Source organism: Battus philenor, unplaced genomic scaffold, assembly GCF_028537555.1.
Source record: "Battus philenor isolate CCGP_79_NKW_IND1 unplaced genomic scaffold, ilBatPhil1.0.hap1 SCAF_5, whole genome shotgun sequence".
NCBI lineage: Eukaryota > Metazoa > Arthropoda > Insecta > Lepidoptera > Papilionidae > Battus > Battus philenor.
The window spans coordinates 12,991,036-13,010,566 of NW_027181715.1; the positions used below are offsets into that span (position 1 = coordinate 12,991,036).

The 19,531-nt window shown below is 31.4% G+C and overlaps 2 protein-coding genes across 4 annotated transcripts; one reads left to right on the forward strand and one right to left on the reverse strand.

Annotated features, from left to right (window-relative positions):
- Nucleotides 1-126: 126 nt before the first annotated feature.
- Nucleotides 127-8,053, reverse strand: LOC137929450 (zinc finger and BTB domain-containing protein 41-like). Of its 3 annotated transcripts, XM_068772405.1 has the most exons (11): nucleotides 7,940-8,053; nucleotides 7,287-7,476; nucleotides 7,130-7,213; nucleotides 6,828-7,042; nucleotides 5,477-5,669; nucleotides 4,465-4,885; nucleotides 3,408-3,475; nucleotides 3,019-3,138; nucleotides 1,804-1,915; nucleotides 1,529-1,703; nucleotides 127-1,004 (listed from the first exon to the last, which is right to left on the reverse strand). In XM_068772405.1, the coding sequence occupies exons 1-11, from the start codon at nucleotides 8,017-8,019 to the stop codon at nucleotides 782-784; spliced, it is 1,881 nt and encodes a 626-aa protein (XP_068628506.1). In that variant the 5' UTR covers nucleotides 8,020-8,053; the 3' UTR covers nucleotides 127-781. The 3 variants fall into 3 exon arrangements, with proteins under 3 accessions (XP_068628506.1, XP_068628509.1, XP_068628507.1); XM_068772408.1 differs by lacking the exons at nucleotides 6,828-7,042; nucleotides 7,130-7,213; nucleotides 7,287-7,476; nucleotides 7,940-8,053 and adding an exon at nucleotides 6,261-6,314 and having other exon boundaries at nucleotides 192-1,004; XM_068772406.1 differs by lacking the exons at nucleotides 6,828-7,042; nucleotides 7,130-7,213; nucleotides 7,287-7,476; nucleotides 7,940-8,053 and adding an exon at nucleotides 6,016-6,121 and having other exon boundaries at nucleotides 192-1,004.
- Nucleotides 8,054-8,453: 400 nt separating this feature from the next.
- Nucleotides 8,454-19,326, forward strand: nclb (no child left behind). The gene is made up of 13 exons (XM_068772652.1): nucleotides 8,454-8,612; nucleotides 8,709-8,767; nucleotides 9,198-9,316; nucleotides 9,738-9,814; nucleotides 10,694-10,799; nucleotides 11,684-11,791; nucleotides 12,443-12,617; nucleotides 13,573-13,669; nucleotides 14,563-14,733; nucleotides 15,687-15,777; nucleotides 16,507-16,588; nucleotides 18,796-18,947; nucleotides 19,205-19,326. The coding sequence occupies exons 1-13, from the start codon at nucleotides 8,529-8,531 to the stop codon at nucleotides 19,273-19,275; spliced, it is 1,392 nt and encodes a 463-aa protein (XP_068628753.1). The 5' UTR covers nucleotides 8,454-8,528; the 3' UTR covers nucleotides 19,276-19,326.
- Nucleotides 19,327-19,531: the final 205 nt, after the last annotated feature.

Genomic DNA, 19,531 nt, shown 5'->3' on the forward strand with positions numbered 1-19,531 from the left:
GTTTGTGGGGGATATTTTGAGAACTTATTGTGGATTATTTTACTTAAACATTCTTATTGCAAATTGTAGCAGTGAAAATTGGTTTTTCTCAATTTTAAATCGCCATACCAAAAAACGTTACTTTCAGTTACCACACAGATACTACCCACAGAATCTTTGAAATAATTTTAAATTGATTTATCATGCACTAATATTTGGAATATTTAATTTACATAGCTGTTAGAGCATAAATAAAATTTTTCTTTGTAAAATACAGCAGTATATTAAAACAGATTCATTATTCATTAAATCACATTGCATATATTCAAAACCAACCATAAAATATTTACACTTGAATGTTAAAATGACAATTTACAAATGAAAATGACAAAATTAAAACTAAATTACATAATGAGTTAAAAACATTGAGGGGCAAAATTCTAACAAATTTACCTTTCTATGCTATAACAAATTTAATTAGTTATTGTATAGATTTTTTAACTAAAAGAAACCATACATAATTTTATTTCCGAGATCTGATATTATCAACAAACATAGCGGGTACTTTATATATAAAAAGGCTGTCCTTTTGTAGTGTTAAAATAATTAAGAATTTCAAAACCATATATGTGAAATGGTCTATTTTAATTGGAATACATTGTAATAAAATTTATTGTAAACTTAAAACTAATATGCCATGCAGTTTGTATTGCCCGTACAACTTGAAAATTTTGGATAATATTAACAAACCCCTCCAGCATCCCATTCAAATCAATCTGCAATGATAATATACTAAAATAAACTAATTGTCACTACCAAACACACTTTTAAGATTGTCAGTGTCCATTTTAATATCACTGATTGGTTCCTCATTGGTCATTGTTTGTTCACCACTGGAATGATAAATCTCTTCATGTATAGTCAAGTAATACCTGTCAGTGAACTCTTCGTTGCACAGTGAACATCTTAACATTTCCTTTGTTGGTTTTATATCTGAATGATTCGTTGTCTCTTGAAATATAGGCCTGAAACATTCAAATTAATTAAATGTATACATTTATTTATAAACTTGTACAAATAAATTTGCCAACTTGGACAGTATAGATACATTTATGACAGTAAATATAGTAAATAAATAACACTAAAGAAAAATAAACCATGACATAAATATTCCTCACAAAAGTGTACATAGGACATGTTTTCAGCCCAATGAAAAGAATTGTGGAATAATAAACAAAGTTCAGGTATAAATAGTAATTTTTAGATGTCTAGGGTGCAATCATAATCAATTAATCAGTTGACAAAAATAATATGCGGCATCTTATGCACAATTCCTCACCACGAGCCTGACTCGTGGCTTTCATTTATGGCATAAATTTTTCACCACAAGTCAGACTCGTGGTTATAGGCCAAAGGGTTAAGGTCGATCTTTAGTGACTACATCAAGAGTCCATAAGTCATCACTAGATAAATAATATTCACACCAGAATAAGAATCGTTAGTAATACTAGCTTTGATGAATTTAGTCACCCCCAATCACATTATTCACCTTTTAACATCCTCTAAGGTCTTGGGCTTGAGTAGTTCCTTGTTGATGATGGCCTTACATCTTCTACTGTGCCTTGTGAGTTGTTCAAATGAATCAAACTTAGCAGAACATGCATAGCACACACTCTTGTTATGGCAGGTTTCATGCACCATCAAGTCTGTTGAGGTTGTAAACCCTGCAATTTTTTTTAATTTATTTAAGTAAATGTACAAATTCTTTTTTACTGAAGAAATTATTTAAAAATACATAATCTAATTTATACATTGTCTACTCACTTCGTCGACATGTACCACAGACAAATTCTAGGTTTCTTTGCGTCTTTTCTGGCGAATTATTAGCAGTCTTTCTTTTCACCGATTTATAGGAATGTTGTGCTATTACATGCGCCTAAAAAGAATATTAGATTAATAAAATTTGTTTATTCACCATTAGAATTTCAAACAGGACTCTTGATGATAAACTTTTTTAATCTGTTTTATTTTTGACTCTACTGTATTTCACAAAGTGGAGAAAAAAAAATTAATAATAGTAATTTATGCACATACACTTTCTGTCAGATATAGTCTAAAAGAAGACAACAATATCATCACCGATTCTTGTCATTTAAATATTTGTTAAATGTATAATAAACCTTTTCCATCAATTTATTTTTAATATGCATTTTGAATTTTAAAAATGGTAGTCCGATGTTTTGCACGGTATTTTATTAATAAATATAATTTCATTTATTACAAATGAATTAAAAAATGTTATTTCCAATTTTACAGTGCCTTGTAAATACACTACGGAGATCCCCGATTTTTTAGAATTTATTACCATTATTTTAAATGTACAAAACATTATATACAAATATATTGTAAAACTACAGTTACAATATTGCTTTCTTTAATCAATTCTGTCAAGTGGATCCAAGGTTTAAGCCGTAATTTTTAATTATTTAAAGTATCCATTTAAAATACCAAATATACAGCACGTCCCGTAAATAAACGTCAAACCGAAATCAGGTAACATGACATGTAGTGACTAACCCGAAAAAAAAAAAAAAAAATTGTTTATCTTTTGATTACACTTTAATGTTTTTACAGTTGGACGTAATTATAGTATTGAATCTAGTTTCAATGCAATATCAATTTGAACTGTTTTTAAAGAAAGGTCACTCACAGTAATATTAAAGGTAAAAAAATAATATTAAACATATACTTCGTCATAGTAATAGGAAAACATTACAGGCTAAAAATATTGTTTCAATAGCAATAATTTTAAAAATACGAGACATTTTTTTCTTAAGACGCCTATATACAGCACTTTTTTCTTTCATAGTTTTTGTTATGATTTATAATATTATATAATCACATATTTGTGGATATAGACAACAGACAGAATTTATAGATCAAAACTATCATTATTATTATAGTTTAATATTTTATTGCCATTTTAACACAAATAAAATGAAGTAAGAAAGTTTTAACCATTTTAGTTTGATTGCTTACCTTCAAGCCTGTAACACTGTTAAATTCTTTACAACATAACATACACTCCAAAGAAAGGTCAGAGGAAATTGTTTCAGCGTCATCTTCTTCACTTACTGGTTCTTCTTTTATGAGTGGTATCTGAAAAAATTGTATTAAAATTCCTTTGATATTTAATAACAATATTTTTTAAAAAAAACTCACACATGAACACAATAAAAAATGAAATAGGTAAATATTATTTTAAAGTGAAACAAATATTTTTAATAGTTTTTTTTAAATCTACTTCTTCGTTATTTTCACGATTTAAAGCAGATTTAAAGCGACTGGTTTATAATTTATGTATAAAAAATTTCATAATTGACAGATGTTTGCTTATGATAAGACCAAATATATGTGATGACACTCACTTCCTCTTTGCTGTCAATGCCATTAGTTAACTCCTGATTTTCCTCCTTGGTGTCTTGAAAAGCGTGGCCTGAAAAAATCAGTCATAATTGTACTCTTAAGAAGTTTTAGAAAAGAAGTTTCAAATTAGGTTATGTTAATTACACCATTTATAACTCAAGAACTAGTGGTCCAATTTTTATGATTTTAGGTTTATCTTCATCCAGATTATGGAAATAAATATTAATGTATTCATATTTATCAATTAAAAAAACACTAGACTAGGCCATGTAAACATTAAACTTAATAATTTAAAAATCCAAAATATGCTTATTAGTTGACTATTATTATTATCCATTAACCAACAACATAGTCAAAGTCATGGGAAGTCCAAGATGCGGATGGAGCAAGACTGGTCATCACGGTTATCTTTGGGAGAGGAATGCTTTGTCTGTGTAGGCTTGTTTCTGCATTATGAACTGCACTCATTTTGCTTTAAAGTGTAATTTGAATGTTCATCTATTGGCTGACATAATATAACAATAATGATGATCATTGACTATTAAGAGTAATAAAGTTTGCCGAGTCAATTAGTTTTATTTAATAGACCCTTATATTTTTTTCTCAATTATTATTTTTAAGTATCATAAAATATCTAGGTTGTAGATTTTCGTAGTATGAGACCTAGGGTAACAAACTTCACAAGTAGAAAACAATAATAACTTTATATATAGAATGCTATTCAAATTTTATGCCCCAAACGCACATGGTTAATTGAAATTGTTATAGAAAACTTACTATGGTGACTCTAGTGCTTCATTTGAGAAATATGTCAAAAAAAATTGTGTTACCATAGAGAATGTTCAATTTAAAATACTTTAATATCACATTCATTCATTCAGGTCAGTCATCAACACTGTGATCATCTTACACTGCCTGCATCTAACAACTTCCTACAACTTTCATTATGTCTTGTTTTATTAATATTTTATTTATGAAAACTTAAAAAAAAAACAAATACATAACTACATAAAACTGTAGGACATGTAAAATTTCCAAATACATGTTTAATATACTAACCATTCAAAATAGGGTAAGACTGATTGTCTTTGGAAGATAAATCCTGCTCGTTATCCTCATGCTGTCCCGGTACTGGCTGCATCAACTCCTCAGGCTCTATTTTAATCTCTAGAGTAGCTAGTTCTTCTCTAAAATCATCTATTCCTGTATTATTTGCATATTCATCTTCAGACACCACTTCCTGTTTGATTTCAATGTCCATAGAATTTTCATAAACAGTCCCATCAAGATTTTTTTCCAACTGAATTGGTTTAGGCCAAACTGTCTTATTGCAATAGTCCATTTCTTCAGGCAGGGGTGGGTATCTTTGTCGAAGAAGCCGGTCATTTTTTCTAACACTACATGCAAAGTCACATGCACTCTGTAGTTTAAGGCAGCATGGTTCACAAATAACCTTAGAATATCGGTCCGTTTGAGTAATCTGTAATATAAAGTTGTCCAATAATTTTAGCTATACCATTAATTAACACTAGCTTGTCCAGGGTAGACTGTACAACTCTAGAACCAGAGGTCATCCAGTTTCACAATATACCAGTGAGTGCGAGATTAGTGACAGCATTCATAAAATCACCCTTTAATTACAATTTACCAAAGTGCCTTAGATGTAATATTGAGGGGAGATTGACAGAAGGCCATTTAACAACTTCCATAGTAACAATTGTTTTGCCAAGGGCATACTTCTAAGAAAGTATTTTAGCAAAAAATTCTGAACCTATACAAAAAGATATAGATTACATATCAATATTTTATGTGAAAAGTGGTATTCTTGTTAGATACTTGTATTATTGTGTGTTTAAATACAATTGTACACCTTAAAAACGTATTAATAGTTAAATTTAGTTTGCATTAGTTGTACACAAATAATATTTTTTTTGTATATTAACTATCATTGCATTATTATCGATCCACTTTATTTTAAATTGCTTACTTGAAAAGTTATTTTTATCAAAAAATAGGCAAAAGATTAAGACTTGCAACTGTTTCAAAAGTCATGAATGACTAAGTGAAATACCTGAACATTAGCTAGTTTCGCCAAATCTTCAGCAATTGTTGACTCCATTCCGTCCCAAGGCGGCACCCAGCATTGAAATAAATCAACCAAAACTGTGTTGGTATCGAGCGCTTGAAGACAAGTTCTGCATTCCGCCAAACCGACATCACTCGGAGGAATATCTTCGTCTTCCTTAACGCTCATCTTCCTTGATCTGATCGGCACAATTGTAACGCTTTAGCGCAATTAAAAACGTACGCGAGAGTCATTTTATTAAAATAATTGTAAAGGCAGCGGCAATGTCATTAATATTGACATTTTTATAATTATGACACACTAGATTAGACAAAAACAACCAAATTTATTTGATAAATAAACTAAAATAATACTCGTTTATTAATATAGATACAATTAAAATCAATGCTTAATTATAAACAGTTCCACGCTACGACACGCATTTATAAAAACTTGTGCACTATCTGTTGAGAGTCACTTCGTAAATCGACGATTTTATTTCATCTGTCAGAACGTAACTAATATGTACACTGTAGGAAAAAAACCTCGTTTAGAAAAATAAGATTAAGACTAGACTAATTAATTTCCTTTAAAAAATATTTTTTAGGCTGTGTATTAAAATAAACACTTAATTTTTATCAGTTTTCTTTTCTTTAAAGCGCAGAAGTTCTGTATTAGTCAATGATACAAACTTGTTTATGGTTAGTACCACCATAAAACTTTGAAATACCTTAATTGATAAATAAGGTTATTTAAATAGGGGTAAAAATGTGTTAAATTATCTACTTACAGATTATCTTAAACCAAGTAATTTTGTAACAGTGATACAGAATAATACAACCATTTAACATGTTATCGCAATTCAAATGTTTAGAACAGATAAAATAATTTTTTAGGAACATCAACTAACTATGAGACGATTTTTTAGAACAATATTTATTGTATCATAATTTAGTAATATACAATTTTGATTTTTGACTAAGTGATAAATATTCCCAAAAATAAAAAAGGCTACAACAAATGCGAGAATACCTTATGAAAAGGATTTATATTTTACACCACCCTACAAATTGTATCGATATATCACGAATCAAAAATAAACTGTTAAGTAATGTAACAGAACTAAAGTGGTGTATCTTGTAGTAAATTTGCAAAATTCTATCATTATTACAAACATTATTCGATTGTTATTTTGTATAGCGTAAAGGTATTTTTTAAAGATACAACACTGAATATGCGAGAATATTTGTCCTCTCATGACATTTGTTTTAAAAACCATTCTTAAAACTAGTTGAAAAAACTTTTTTGTAGATAATGCAAATAGGAAATAGAATAAAAAAACAAAAATATGTTATACCTTTTTAAAGAGCTTTTTTCCAGTACTTCATTTTTTGAAGATGAAAAGAATAGATTTCTGTCTTTTTCCGAAATGGCTTCCACACGTATAGTTTCTATAATATTGTTCAAAGTTTTTACTTTGTTACGTAAATATCGGTTGTTATCGTTCAGTCTCCTAATTTTTTTAATTTTATTATCCAGATTGATTTTCAGTGTTGATAAATCTGTGTCATCCTAAAAATGTTTGCACGATAATTAACCTATAATCTATAATTTGTAATGACGGCACGTAACAAAATTTCGAAAAAGAATCAACCGTACATTTGTGCGAAGGGTCCCTTTCTGTACCACATTTTGACTTTTCAATGACAAATCTTTTTTAATTGGTTGATCTTGCTTTATTTTCTGAAATTAAACAAGAAATTATACAAGGCGCCCTCATTTTTTATTTCTATTAATTCTTTATAAACCGATTTACCGAACAATAACAGGTTCGAAGAGTTGGGATTGCGCCATCAACTAGTATTCTCCTAACGTTAGAGAAAATTTGAAAACATGACGGAGTAAAATGATCAGAACAGATTACGCTCGTTTTAGTAGGATTCCATTTATTACTTCTATTGCAAAATTTTCTCCATTCTTGCATTAAAGCAGGTTCTTTTGGGAATCTTAAAAAATGAAAATTTGTTAAAGGTACACAGCATAAATCCATGTATAATATTGAAATATGAATATGAATTCCCGATTTTAAGCACAAGTTACAAACGGGTATTTTGTATTGATGTACGTGGGAAAAGTTAATTTTACTACAACTTTGTACACTTATATGCTGTGACAAAGTTTTAAAGACATAATTTGGTGAATATTCATGCAATAATTAAACTATCAAAATTTTTAATCAACCGTCAAAACAATATTTTTCTATTTTAAAAAAATTCAATGTGCTTTAAATAAGTAAGAATAAATATGTATGTAATTAGGCCATAAATATTAAGTATTTAAGTATTTTTTACGAATTCACTGTGATACAACACTACACTGTCTGTAACAAGTCAGTTTTATGACGTATGGGAAACGAGCTTAAAAAAGATATTTTACTAGATAACATATTTTTTTATTGATAACACTAACGAATGATAGGAAACGCTGTGATCTCGTAAGTTAGATGATGTGGATCTTCTTTTGCACATATAAACTGAGCAATTAACCATTTTTACGGACCACTTTACAATAACACAGTGCGACTTCAACTGTTTACGGAACGTCAAAGTAATATCTGTATATTACGCGTATGGTCACTTTGACCCACAGACAACAAGTGTTATGAACATGTATTCATGTTCAAATAAGCAGAAATTCAACATATTGATAATTTTAACCAATAATCTCTTTTATTTTTTTCTCTTTTTATTTAATTCTTTAATACCCCCAAAGGGAATTCATATAATGTAATTAATTTTTACATAACCATGTATTTAGTTCTACAATTAAAATTTTTGGTATCATTTTATAAATCCTGTTATAATTTAAAAAATACAGTGAATTTTTGTTTATCTGACTACCCTTAAATATATTATTTTTCTCTTAAATGTTGAATATTGTCAAGATGAATTGACATTGACCAATGCTTTATCGAAGTAAACAAACCAATGTCATTTGTCAAATGTGATTTGAGCACATTTCGCCTCGTGTTTATATCATATTGTTAAAGTTATTTAAAATGGAAGAAAATACGCCTACGGTTAGTTTAGTGTCGTGTATGCATTTTGTGCGAAGAGGAGTTGCAAAGTCTGTGCCAGAAAAGGTAAGTAATAGTTTATTTATAAATCATTTAAAATTGTTGTTTAAATTATTCTTAGAAATATATTAAGAAACTCGTTGTGTTTTCTTTTAATTTCAGATAGAACTAACAGAGAAAGAGTTAGAAAAAATCATTAAGCAGACTGCAGACGATTTGAGGTATTTGAAATAAATAATTTACATTATTAATACATGTATTCTTATTATTTAAAAAAAAATTAACCAATGGCGCCAGGTATTAATTGACCAATTTAGAACTGTCACAGTAAATTCAATAATGCTTACTCATTAATGCATGATGGCAGTGCCTGTATTGTAATGATAATGAACTGTTTCTGGAGACACATAACATTGTACAATATGATCACATTATTCAGTAAATTGCTAAACATAAGATGTAATGTTTTCAACGCAGAGATCATTTTAGATATTAAGATCTTGTTTGTTACATCCAAAAATATAATATTTATATGTGCAATGGTAAGTCAAGTTAGCAAATTCATTTTAATTGCAGCTTGTAATAGGTTATATACATTTATAGACCAGTTTATGAATTTCAATTAAAAGTTATATTACACACTTTCCACAGATTAACAGAACAAGGGGAAGATGAAAGCGATGAAGAAGGTGAAACAAGTGAAATAAGGGATCAACCTGTAAACCCTAATGATGAGTTTAATTTTGAACAATATGATGAGGAAGATGCAAGTAAGATTTTGATTTGTTTGTAGATAGTATTTGGTTGTTATAAATGCAACCTCAGCCTCCTTTCTTCTCAAGCTGGTTTATAAGAATAGACTGATGATTTTGGTACATGAGAAAAATATTTTATAAATGTACATGTTAGTTGTTGTCATCATCATCAGTCAATATGATGTGATTTTTACTGCTCTAAATCTATATATATATATATATGTGTGTGTGTGTGTGTGTGTGTGTAAGATAATAATAATAGTAATATAATAGATAGATATGATAGATCTTTTTGAGGTTCTGCACCCCTGGGCACCTCAATGCCAGGTCATTCCATAGAACATCCGCTTAAGCAATCCAAAAGTTCAGTTGCCTCTCTGGTATTATCGCATATGAGTGACTCGTAAAATAATAATATTTCATTTTCTCTTTGCAGCAGCAAATCCCATTGGCATTGGCACTGTTGCAACATTACCAAATCTTGGAGACCTTGGTGAAAATGTTCATATCAGGGTAAGTAATATATTTTTAAACAAATAATGCCATCATAAATTCTCATATGTATTATAAATAAATCTTTTTCATAAATGTTAGCAAAGCATGCAGTCATAAGTTTTATACTTTGTCTATATGTATATTTAGTTACTATCCCTGTAGCATATAGGTTCTCCATAGTGCTAGTGCACCCACTAAACAGTGCAGAAGGTTTTTTGAAAGCAGGCAAAGACAAATAAAGGGCATTTTTGAAATAACTTAATTGACAGGAAAAAAAAGTTATGTCGCTTGCTAAACTATTTATATTATTATTGAATTTTTTAATGTACAAGGGACAGTAGTTCCTAAAAAGTTGGAAACATTTGTTAGGTACCCATCAGAAAGGCCTATTGCCAAATAGAACGTAAAGTGAATGAAAACCTATCACCATAACCCCTTCACTAAAATTTGTAATAATTTGTATTTACATAATTGTTACTTTGCTGTACTTTCATATTATATAGTATGGTAATCATGCCATCATTAACACTAATACTTATAAACTGCAGTGGCAAGTATGAAATATAATAAAATTGTCTTTAAATTGGAATGTCAAACTTGTCTCTTGTGACAGTACTAGGCCCTGGTCTACTCTTAATGGCCCTGATGTGTAGCCACTCTACATAATCCGTGTTAAAGAAATTAGAGCAGCAGCTCCCTTGCCTAGCGTCTTGTCGACTCTCTATAGTAAGCCAACTACATGCCGTAATTATTGTTAGGCAAACACTATTTGATATCATTATATTACATAGTTCACTAAAACATCTGTGATTTAAAACACAGATCTTATAAATAATAATATTTATCTTCACAGATGATAATAATACTACGTTTATTGTATTGCCACAATTTTTGCAGACAGAAGGACCAGATAGTGATGAAGAGGATGACATAATCAAACCAACTGATAATCTACTGCTTGTTGGTCATGTGGAAAGTGATGCCAGTATTCTGGAAGTACACAGTAAGTTGTTCTTCTTTGATTTGGTTAAAGTATTACACTTCTTATGGTCATCTGCAACTATACAATTTTTGGCTTCAACATAAAATTTCAGCCATAGTATGTTTACTGTTGGATAGACCTCCCTATAATGTTCTTTTAGGTCAAGTAGCAATCATAAATATTTTCAAGTGGTTGTGGTAGGTGAGGATATAGGCTAAAAAATTCTCCACAATGTTACCAGGGTCTCCAACACCAGCATAAAGATGGCCTCCGAGGGAGTTTTATTAGGTAGGTATATCTCAAAAATCAGTCCTCATGTCAGAGGGCTGAGTAGCATGAACTTCCAGAAGATTTCATCCCAACATCCCAGAAAAAAATCAAATTAAAAGCCAACAATGTGTTTAAATGTTAACCTGCTGTGTGATCAAGTCAAAGTTCTCTTGTTCTACTTAGTCATATGCAGCAGTCGGGATTATGAGGATGTTTGTTCAATCCATTTCACAGTCTCCCAGCCTTTTTCCACTTAAAGCACTCTTATTTAGTCTCGATTGTACAAGGGCACTCATCTGATCTGTCCATCATAAAACTGTACAACCTTCTTGAGCCACGCTACCCTGGATATCACGCTCCATAAAGCGTCATCTTTCTTCTGCGTAATCTGATCCCTATGGTTATCCCAACAAAATGTGTTGAGAGAAATAGAATAATAAGTATTTTATGGTACATAGAAGTAGTAATGTGAAAGTACATAAGTACAGTACCCGTCGATAAATATTTCGGCTTCGTAGAGCGTTATCTCTGTCTCACGAAATACAACGACTGATAATTACTTTTTAATTAATATGAAAAATATCTTCATATATATAATTGTTTATTTATTTACATTTTGTGATATCATTTTTTAGTTTACAATAAAGAAGAAGGCTCGTTTTACGTACACCACGACATCATACTGCCATGGTTTCCACTTTGCATTGAATGGCTGAGTTACGATCCAACCGATCCCCAACCTGGTAAGTCCAAATGTAATCCAAGTTTTGTACCCTATTAATATAGAATTGTTTAAAATAGTTCTGTGAATTTCTGTTTATTATATTCATAGAGAATAGGTTATTTTTTATGTTTCGTGCACCATCAATTCCTTTGCTAACAAATTTTTAAATATAGTTTATTCAACATTTGGTTATAGAAGCAAAAGCTTTAAAGGTTTAACGTATACACCATATAGTTCATTTGCTGTAACCAAATGTATGGTACACCGTTCAAAGTAATACATAACATAATAATAATATAGTAAGAAATGTGTTTGCGAAATTTGGATCAGATTTATCATTTTATCTGTGTCATTACAGACTTTGTACTGCCAGAAATTATTGATCTGTCGCATTCTAATACAATTTCACTGTGATCACATATAGATTTACTCCATCGATTGTTTACAACTAATTCCCTATATATTCACATCATAAATGTCACAATGACATTTGGCGCTATTTGTAAAAATTAAGACACGTTCACATTATGATATTACGTTGCGCCACCCGTTATAAAAATGTTAGTCTCTGCATTTAATTCTGTTCTTAGATAATTTTTTATTCTATGAGGAATATGTCGATTTAATATATTTTACTGAGTGTAAAGTCTACAATACATTACATTTGCAGGAAACTTATGTGCTCTCGGTGGAATGGATCCAGTGATACAAGTATGGGACCTTGATATAGAAAACTGCCTCGAGCCAGCCTTCAAGCTTGGCAAGAAACCAAACAAGAAGAAAAAGACCAGACGTATCGGCCATAAAGATGCCGTACTCGATCTCTCTTGGAATAGAAATTTCACGTGAGTACTTTTACCAATACAGCCTAACGGATTGACAAATTTGATTAGGGATGTCGCATAATGTTATACCAAAACGTTAACAAATCATTCATGGCTCTATGTGCATATAAAACAAAGTTCTACAAAATATCTTAGACTTTCCTATTCTTAGTTTTAGATCTAAAATTAAAAGCATATTATTAAACAAATATAATTATAGCTTCCAAGAGTGTTTAGTTGATTGAAATTTTGATGATCTTGGTTCGTTGACTCACCTACATGGTTGATATTATAATGTATGTATCAAATATTGTTAAATTTTATTAAAAAAGACCAACTGTTGAGTTTCTTCCCAACTGGTCTCTGGTCGGCTCTTCTCAATAAATGGGATTTTGAGCTGGTGGTATCTTACTACTTGTAATGTTAAAATAATCGATGATTCAAAGGCGCATGTAAATGCCTAGTTGAATAAAAATATTTTGATTTTGAATTTAAATGTGCAGAACAGATGGTATGCTTGGGTCTTTAAGGTCTAAATTAGACCACGGACAGGAAAGCGCAGCGTCAGGCATACAGATGCAACAAAGTGAACAAGTGACAATGTTAAAATCCGGTCTTATTGGTCTTATTTAAAGTCTATAGGAGAGGCTTAAGTCTAGCATTGGACGTTCTATGGCCGCAAAGATGATGTTAATGAAGCCAATAATAAAAACATTCTTTCTAGATATCTATAGCATACAATTTATAATACTCTGCTTAAATTTATTACATGTGATGTAATCAATTTAAGAAGTTTATTGAACAAAAACCTTAACATTTGACCTCAAAATGTCATCATTAATACATAAAAATATTAAGTATTTACTTTAAAAGAATTAAAATGTTGTACCAATTTATTAGGAGAACTTTAGATGTTAATTAAATAGCATAAATATTTAAAGAAATAGCAAGTCCTAACTAAGAATTCAAATTTCAGACATGTGCTGGCAAGCGGATCAGCCGATAGCACAGTTTTACTCTGGGATTTGGATCAAGGCTCTCCTCACACAAAGCTTGACTGTTTTGAGGACAAGGTATATATATTTTTATTACATATGTAATCATACCAAAGTTTTTACAAAATTTCATATGTTTTGGAGGAAATTTATACGTTTTAAATATTGCATTAAAATTGAAGAAATCGTTTTGTTTACACCACCTTTAGACATAATAGATCAATCTTGATGTGCCAGTGATTTTTAGTGTAGTAGATGTAAGAAAGGGTGTGATTGACGATACGCACACGAGATGCTTAAGAACAGACAACTTGACATTTGTCTCCCTGTGGAAACAACACTTGCGCGCAAACCGTAACGACGTTCAGCATCCCAAACTTAATATTCATAGATGATTCATTGATGATGATAACCTCTGATGATTTATTGAAAAGTGAACGTCATTATTTTTTGTCTGCAAATAAATTTTTTTCGAGTTGTGCTTCAAATTTGTTCGTTGTATACATGTGTAAAAGTAAAGAATTTAGGAAAATTCAATTTTGTTAATAACACTTCTAAACTTAGTCTCATTTAGCCTATGGTCAGACACACAAAAATTGAAAAATATTTTATGTAAAGTCTTTCACATTTTCAAAATTTGAAATTAAAACAGGCAGATCATAACGCCCTGAACAACCTAAGATATTTCCGCAGAAGGTAGACATACAACCTTCAATCAGATCCAGAGGATCTTATTGGAAAAATATAGGGGGAAGGCTAAGAAATATTTGCACCTCTGAGTAACAGTAGTTACAATATTACCTGTTTCGAGGTATATGCTTGGGAACTCCCTAAAAATTGGAACAATGATACAGAGAAGATTAGCAACCCTGCTCAAAGATGGCTTTACACATCTTGAAGCGTTACTCTAGGAGGAAGGCCTATGTCAAGCAATGGACGTCCTGCAGCTGAAATGATGATAACTGTTCCAGGTGCAATCGTTAAGCTTCCATCCGCTGGAAGCGCAGACGTTGGTAGCGGGCGCGTGCGATGGACACGCACGTGTGTTCGACTGCCGCACGCCGCAGTCGCACCGACATTGGACGCTAGGACCTGAGATCGAGCGAGTTGCCTGGGACCGCCACAACCCATTCTGTTTCGCTGTAAGTTTCCTTAAAGTTATACATGGTGATTACATATAGGTATAAAGGCTTTAAGTGGAGCATTCAGATATCTCTGAAACTGTTGACATCACCTTAAAAAAACACGGGGTTTTTTTTTTTAAATTGTTTGGGTAAATGCATTCATTTGTCAAAAAGCTATAAAGCTTTTACTCGATTTTCAATCAACCTTTATAAAATGTTCTCTCAAATTTTTATCTGATACATATATAAAAAACATATATGTAGTCTACTTGAGTTTCTTTCGCATGTTCTTCTCAGGTCTGAGGCACTTATACAGACGGTTTATAGACACAAACAAATTAGAGATGTAATAGGGTGGTTATGGATGTTAAAGCTGAAAGGGGTGAATGTATAGCCCTTTTCCTATCAATAAATGTACTATCCAAAAATCAATGGTTTCAGAAATAATAAGTAAAGCGTACGTAAGCAAAAAAGTATTTCTAAAAGTAATATTATTAAAGTTAATTATTATTTACTGTTCGTCCCTGCAGACTTTGTACTGCCAGAAGTTATTGGTCCATTGCTTTTTGTATTGCTCATTGTAAAAGCCTATAAAAATTACCAGCTTTCCTCCCTTATATATATATATATATATATATATATATATATATATATATATATATATATATATATATATATATATGATAATTGGGATGCAGATATGATAATCGTTATCAAAACTCCGCACACTCCTTCGTCGTTCAACCGTCGTCTATATCCCTCCCTCTTACACATCTCTCGCTCGCACAATCTGATGTTCTACTTCACACATGCTCTTACGTTCCATTCCACTTATATATAGAGATCAATCTTCCACATAAAAAAGTCTAATCATGTTTATATAAACAACTGGGAAGCATTTACAGATTTCAGTAATATAAAAAGCTATATAGGCATCGGCAATAATTAAAAAAAATGGCATATTTTAACAGATGAGCAATAATCAAGGTAAAGTGGCGTATGTTGACTGCCGGCTAGACGAACCTCTTTGGACGATAGAGGCGCATGAAAAGGAAGTCACGGGTATGCTTTCATATCTCTCTTACCAGTTTGGCCAAAAGCCTCGATTCATATTTTTATTAAGCTAATCTTAAGTCATTTAATACTGGTATCTTGTCAATAATCTAGAAGTCCTGCGATCCAGTTATAACTCTTTAGGTTTCTTTCGGTTATGTCTGGTATCATAGTTTTAACATATACAGGGTGTCCTATAAATCAACTTCAAACTGTTATTGGGTATTAAGGGAACTATCTATATTGAAATCAAGTCAGTTAAACAAATACCCTTAGTAATAATAAAAAAAATCTATACGTATTTTCCTATTTTAATAATTCGTGAATGATTTATATATATGAAGGTAATTTTGGGTACACGAAAAAATGTGTGATTTCCAAAATTGCTTTACAGCAGGGTTACTTGTAGTAACATTATAGTGAAAATAAAAAAAAATCAGTTAAGATTTGTACTCGTAAATTAATGATTGATTTTTTAAAAACGTCAATCACTTTACAATTTTATTTTTTTTATTTAACATCAGATTTTGGCTTTCCAATTTTATTTTATTAACTGATAATATAATTAATAATAATAAGGATCGACGCCCAGAAGAGCACATGCCTCCCCCAGAGTTCACCACGATGATCGCATTTGAACCTAAAATTTAAAGTATCATAGCTAGCAGGAAAAAAGTTCACATATTACTATCACACTGTTACCATCATAGTGATTTGAAAGTAATGTTAATGTTTCAGGGCTTATTTTGAGCGACCAAGTTCCTGGACTTATGATAACTGTCAGCACTGATGGTACACTGAAGACCTGGGACGTCGCGAGGTATGAAAATTTAAGACTTTAGACTTGCAATCGTAGGTGTTCGTAGGTGTCAATCGATTCCCGGGATACAATCTTATTTAATTCACTCTTTGTGCGTTAATTAGGCAGGCTTGCCACTGCTCAAAAACTAGTTTCCAGAGGAAAGACAGCTGCGTTCTTTGCGTACTATAATACCGCACTGCGATTGCCAATCCGCCTGTCAAGCATGGCGATTAAACATATCCCCCCCCTCCCCCATAGATATCTTTCGGAGAGGCTTATGATTGCATACTCATTTGTGTACATCATAAGAAGAATAAAAAGAAGTTCCCTTGTAACCAATTTTGATTCGAGTTTCGTACTTATTTTACCGACGTAAATGAACCAATTTTATTTCTGTGGAATTCCCCTTTCCGAAGCGTCGCTGACGTTGACGTAATGTTGCCCCTACAAAAGTTATTAGTTTTTTTTATTGTACCTCCACTGGGTAACATTTCTATTCGATGTTAGCCTAAAATTTCCGAACCATTTCTGGTTATGTAAACTATGGATTTCAATGATGGTAGTGTCATGCCACAGTATATGGAGAAAATAGAATATATTACCTTAAGTATTAATATATTAAGCAATAATACAATAATGAGCAACATATGATATACATAATAAGCGATCAATTACCAACTACCAAGAGTAAAAAAGTATTAAATATTACTTTTACAAAATAGAGGGTGGTAATAGAAGGGTGAAAATTTAAGGCTTGTATGGGTTTTTCTATGTCAGATCCAATAAAAATATAAAACATTGCCGAAAAAGCAAAATCATATTTTTTTTATCATTTAGGGGTTTTAAATATAGTTTACGGCCGACTTGGCAGACCTACTAAATATATGTACAAAATTTAAAAATAAATCGGACAAGCCGTTTCAGAGGAGTATGGCAACGAAAATAGTGATATATGTATGTTTATATATATTTATATGTATTTTTATACAATGTCAAGGCTTTTCAAAGGAAGTTGCATAGCAAAGCCTATATAAAGAATAAATATTTGTTTACTTAATTTACAGTAAATATTTCTCCGTAAGAAGCTATATCGTATTACATTGCTACACAATATAGATAGCTACTGATGGCTATAGCTATTGATTATTATATATTATTATATATTAGAGATATGTAAGATTGATCGTTTCCGATACGACATGCACAAAACTCGTTTTTGATATCAATCAAATGTTTTTAATGTCCTATTTTGAATGCTGGGGAAATTAATTTGTCCTGAGACTCAATATTTGTCACTATTTCTTTTTATTTAGTTTAGTATTTTCTCGCAGTTGCATCAAATATTAGGGGGACCGGAAAGTAATGTCGTTTCTGGCGACATATTTTACAGAAAAATTGATTGGTTTTTACCGCTCCGGCATTGAAAATTTGTGTACTAGATGGCAAGAAGTAAAAACTTGTTAAAAATGTCTTCGTGTGAATTTAACTTAAGAAAGCGACATTACATTCCGGTCCCCTGTAAGAAAAGGTCCAATATTTAGCCACTTCCGCACATGCAACGGCAGTCGTGCAACAAAGTGCACCGCCCGCCAGCCCGCTGATAAATGAGCAAACAATGCGAATATTGCTGCATGTGCGGAAGTGGCTAAATATTGGTCCTTTTCTTACTTAGGATGGACTTCCGCAAGGTAACGCCTGATTCCATTAAATATTCCGGTCCCCCTAATAAATAAATTTAAATGACAACTGAGCATATGGTACAATACGCCAGCCGAGCCGGACTACCTATACCTCAAGTGTGGCAAAGTTTTTCCTTCCTACACGTCCATTAGAGGAACTGTTACTTGAACATCTGTTCCTTTTACAAAAGTTTAAATTACTGTACTTAGGAGCACTATCGTTAAATAAGTCGTTATGCAAACATTTATTATTAATAAATATTATTTTCTTGTCTATCTTTATTTCATACTATTATTATGAACTTTATTGGACTTTATTCCGTTTGGTATTTAAATAATGATTAATAAATAAATAAAAATATTACTAACAGCAAACCTAAAATAAACCACAGAGGTACGAAATTCACTTTATATGTTATCTGTATTCTACTAGCGCCATCTGGTATACGTAGCTTGTCAAAAAATATCTAGTTGTAATTCCGTTTCCACTGAAGCATTGTCTCTTCCACCAGTGGAAATTTTATAATACCTTGTGGTCATTCGCAGCACTGGGGCTACACAAGTGAGCGTGCGTACAAACCGGTCCGGACAGTGCCTGTGCGCAGCTGCCTGTCCCGATGCACCGCTGGCCGTGGCCGTGGGCGGAGATAACAAACAGTGTCACATAGAGCTCGTCGACCTAACCGCTAACGAGCAAGGTAACCACTCGTTTATCTCTTTTTGTTCCACTTATATTATCGTATATCGCTAGCTATCGCAATTTTATGCTGACAAGTTTTTGGTCTTTCGCAATCTGATTGAACAAAAAAAATTGCCGAATTAGTCCAACTTGCAGTTTTCGTGTTTATCGTTCTGTACAGCAAGCAGTTTAATTTTATATAGATAATAATATGATGTATAATAAAATTTTCGATTTTTTTTTAAATAATAATCGGCGTTATATTTTTATGAGCAGTAGCGAGCCGTTTTGGAGCACGAGTACCAGTAGCTGCGCCCGCAGAGTCCAATGAAGCTATGGAAACATAATTACAAGTCTGTAATTTTTTTATAAATATTAAATATAGTATACGAACAGTATTCTGTACTATTATTTCTGCCTTACACAATAACTTTTTGTGAAAAATAAAATTATTCCACAGATTGTCATATCCGTTTGCCACAGATAAAAAATGAATCATGTGTGTTTTGACAATTTAACTTATTGTTACTAATAATCGATATTTATAAAATCAAATGACAATAGCTTATGATATATTAAAATTGGGAAAATGCTAGTGATTTT

What these genes read in the sequence shown, in the direction of transcription:
- LOC137929450 (XM_068772405.1), bottom strand. Translation starts at nt 8,019, where the DNA reads ATGGTTAATTGCTCAGTTTATATGTGCAAAAGAAGATCCACATCATCT. An exon ending in CACAGCGTTTCCTATCATTC is followed by an intron (nt 7,477 to 7,939) that starts GTTAGTGTTATC and finishes TCATTTTTTAAG; the next exon opens with ATTCCCAAAAGAACCTGCTT. An exon ending in AAGGGACCCTTCGCACAAAT is followed by an intron (nt 7,043 to 7,129) that starts GTACGGTTGATT and finishes AAACATTTTTAG; the next exon opens with GATGACACAGATTTATCAAC.
- nclb (XM_068772652.1), top strand. Translation starts at nt 8,529, where the DNA reads ATGGAAGAAAATACGCCTACGGTTAGTTTAGTGTCGTGTATGCATTTT. An exon ending in ATATGATGAGGAAGATGCAA is followed by an intron (nt 9,317 to 9,737) that starts GTAAGATTTTGA and finishes TTCTCTTTGCAG; the next exon opens with CAGCAAATCCCATTGGCATT. An exon ending in TCCAACCGATCCCCAACCTG is followed by an intron (nt 11,792 to 12,442) that starts GTAAGTCCAAAT and finishes TTACATTTGCAG; the next exon opens with GAAACTTATGTGCTCTCGGT.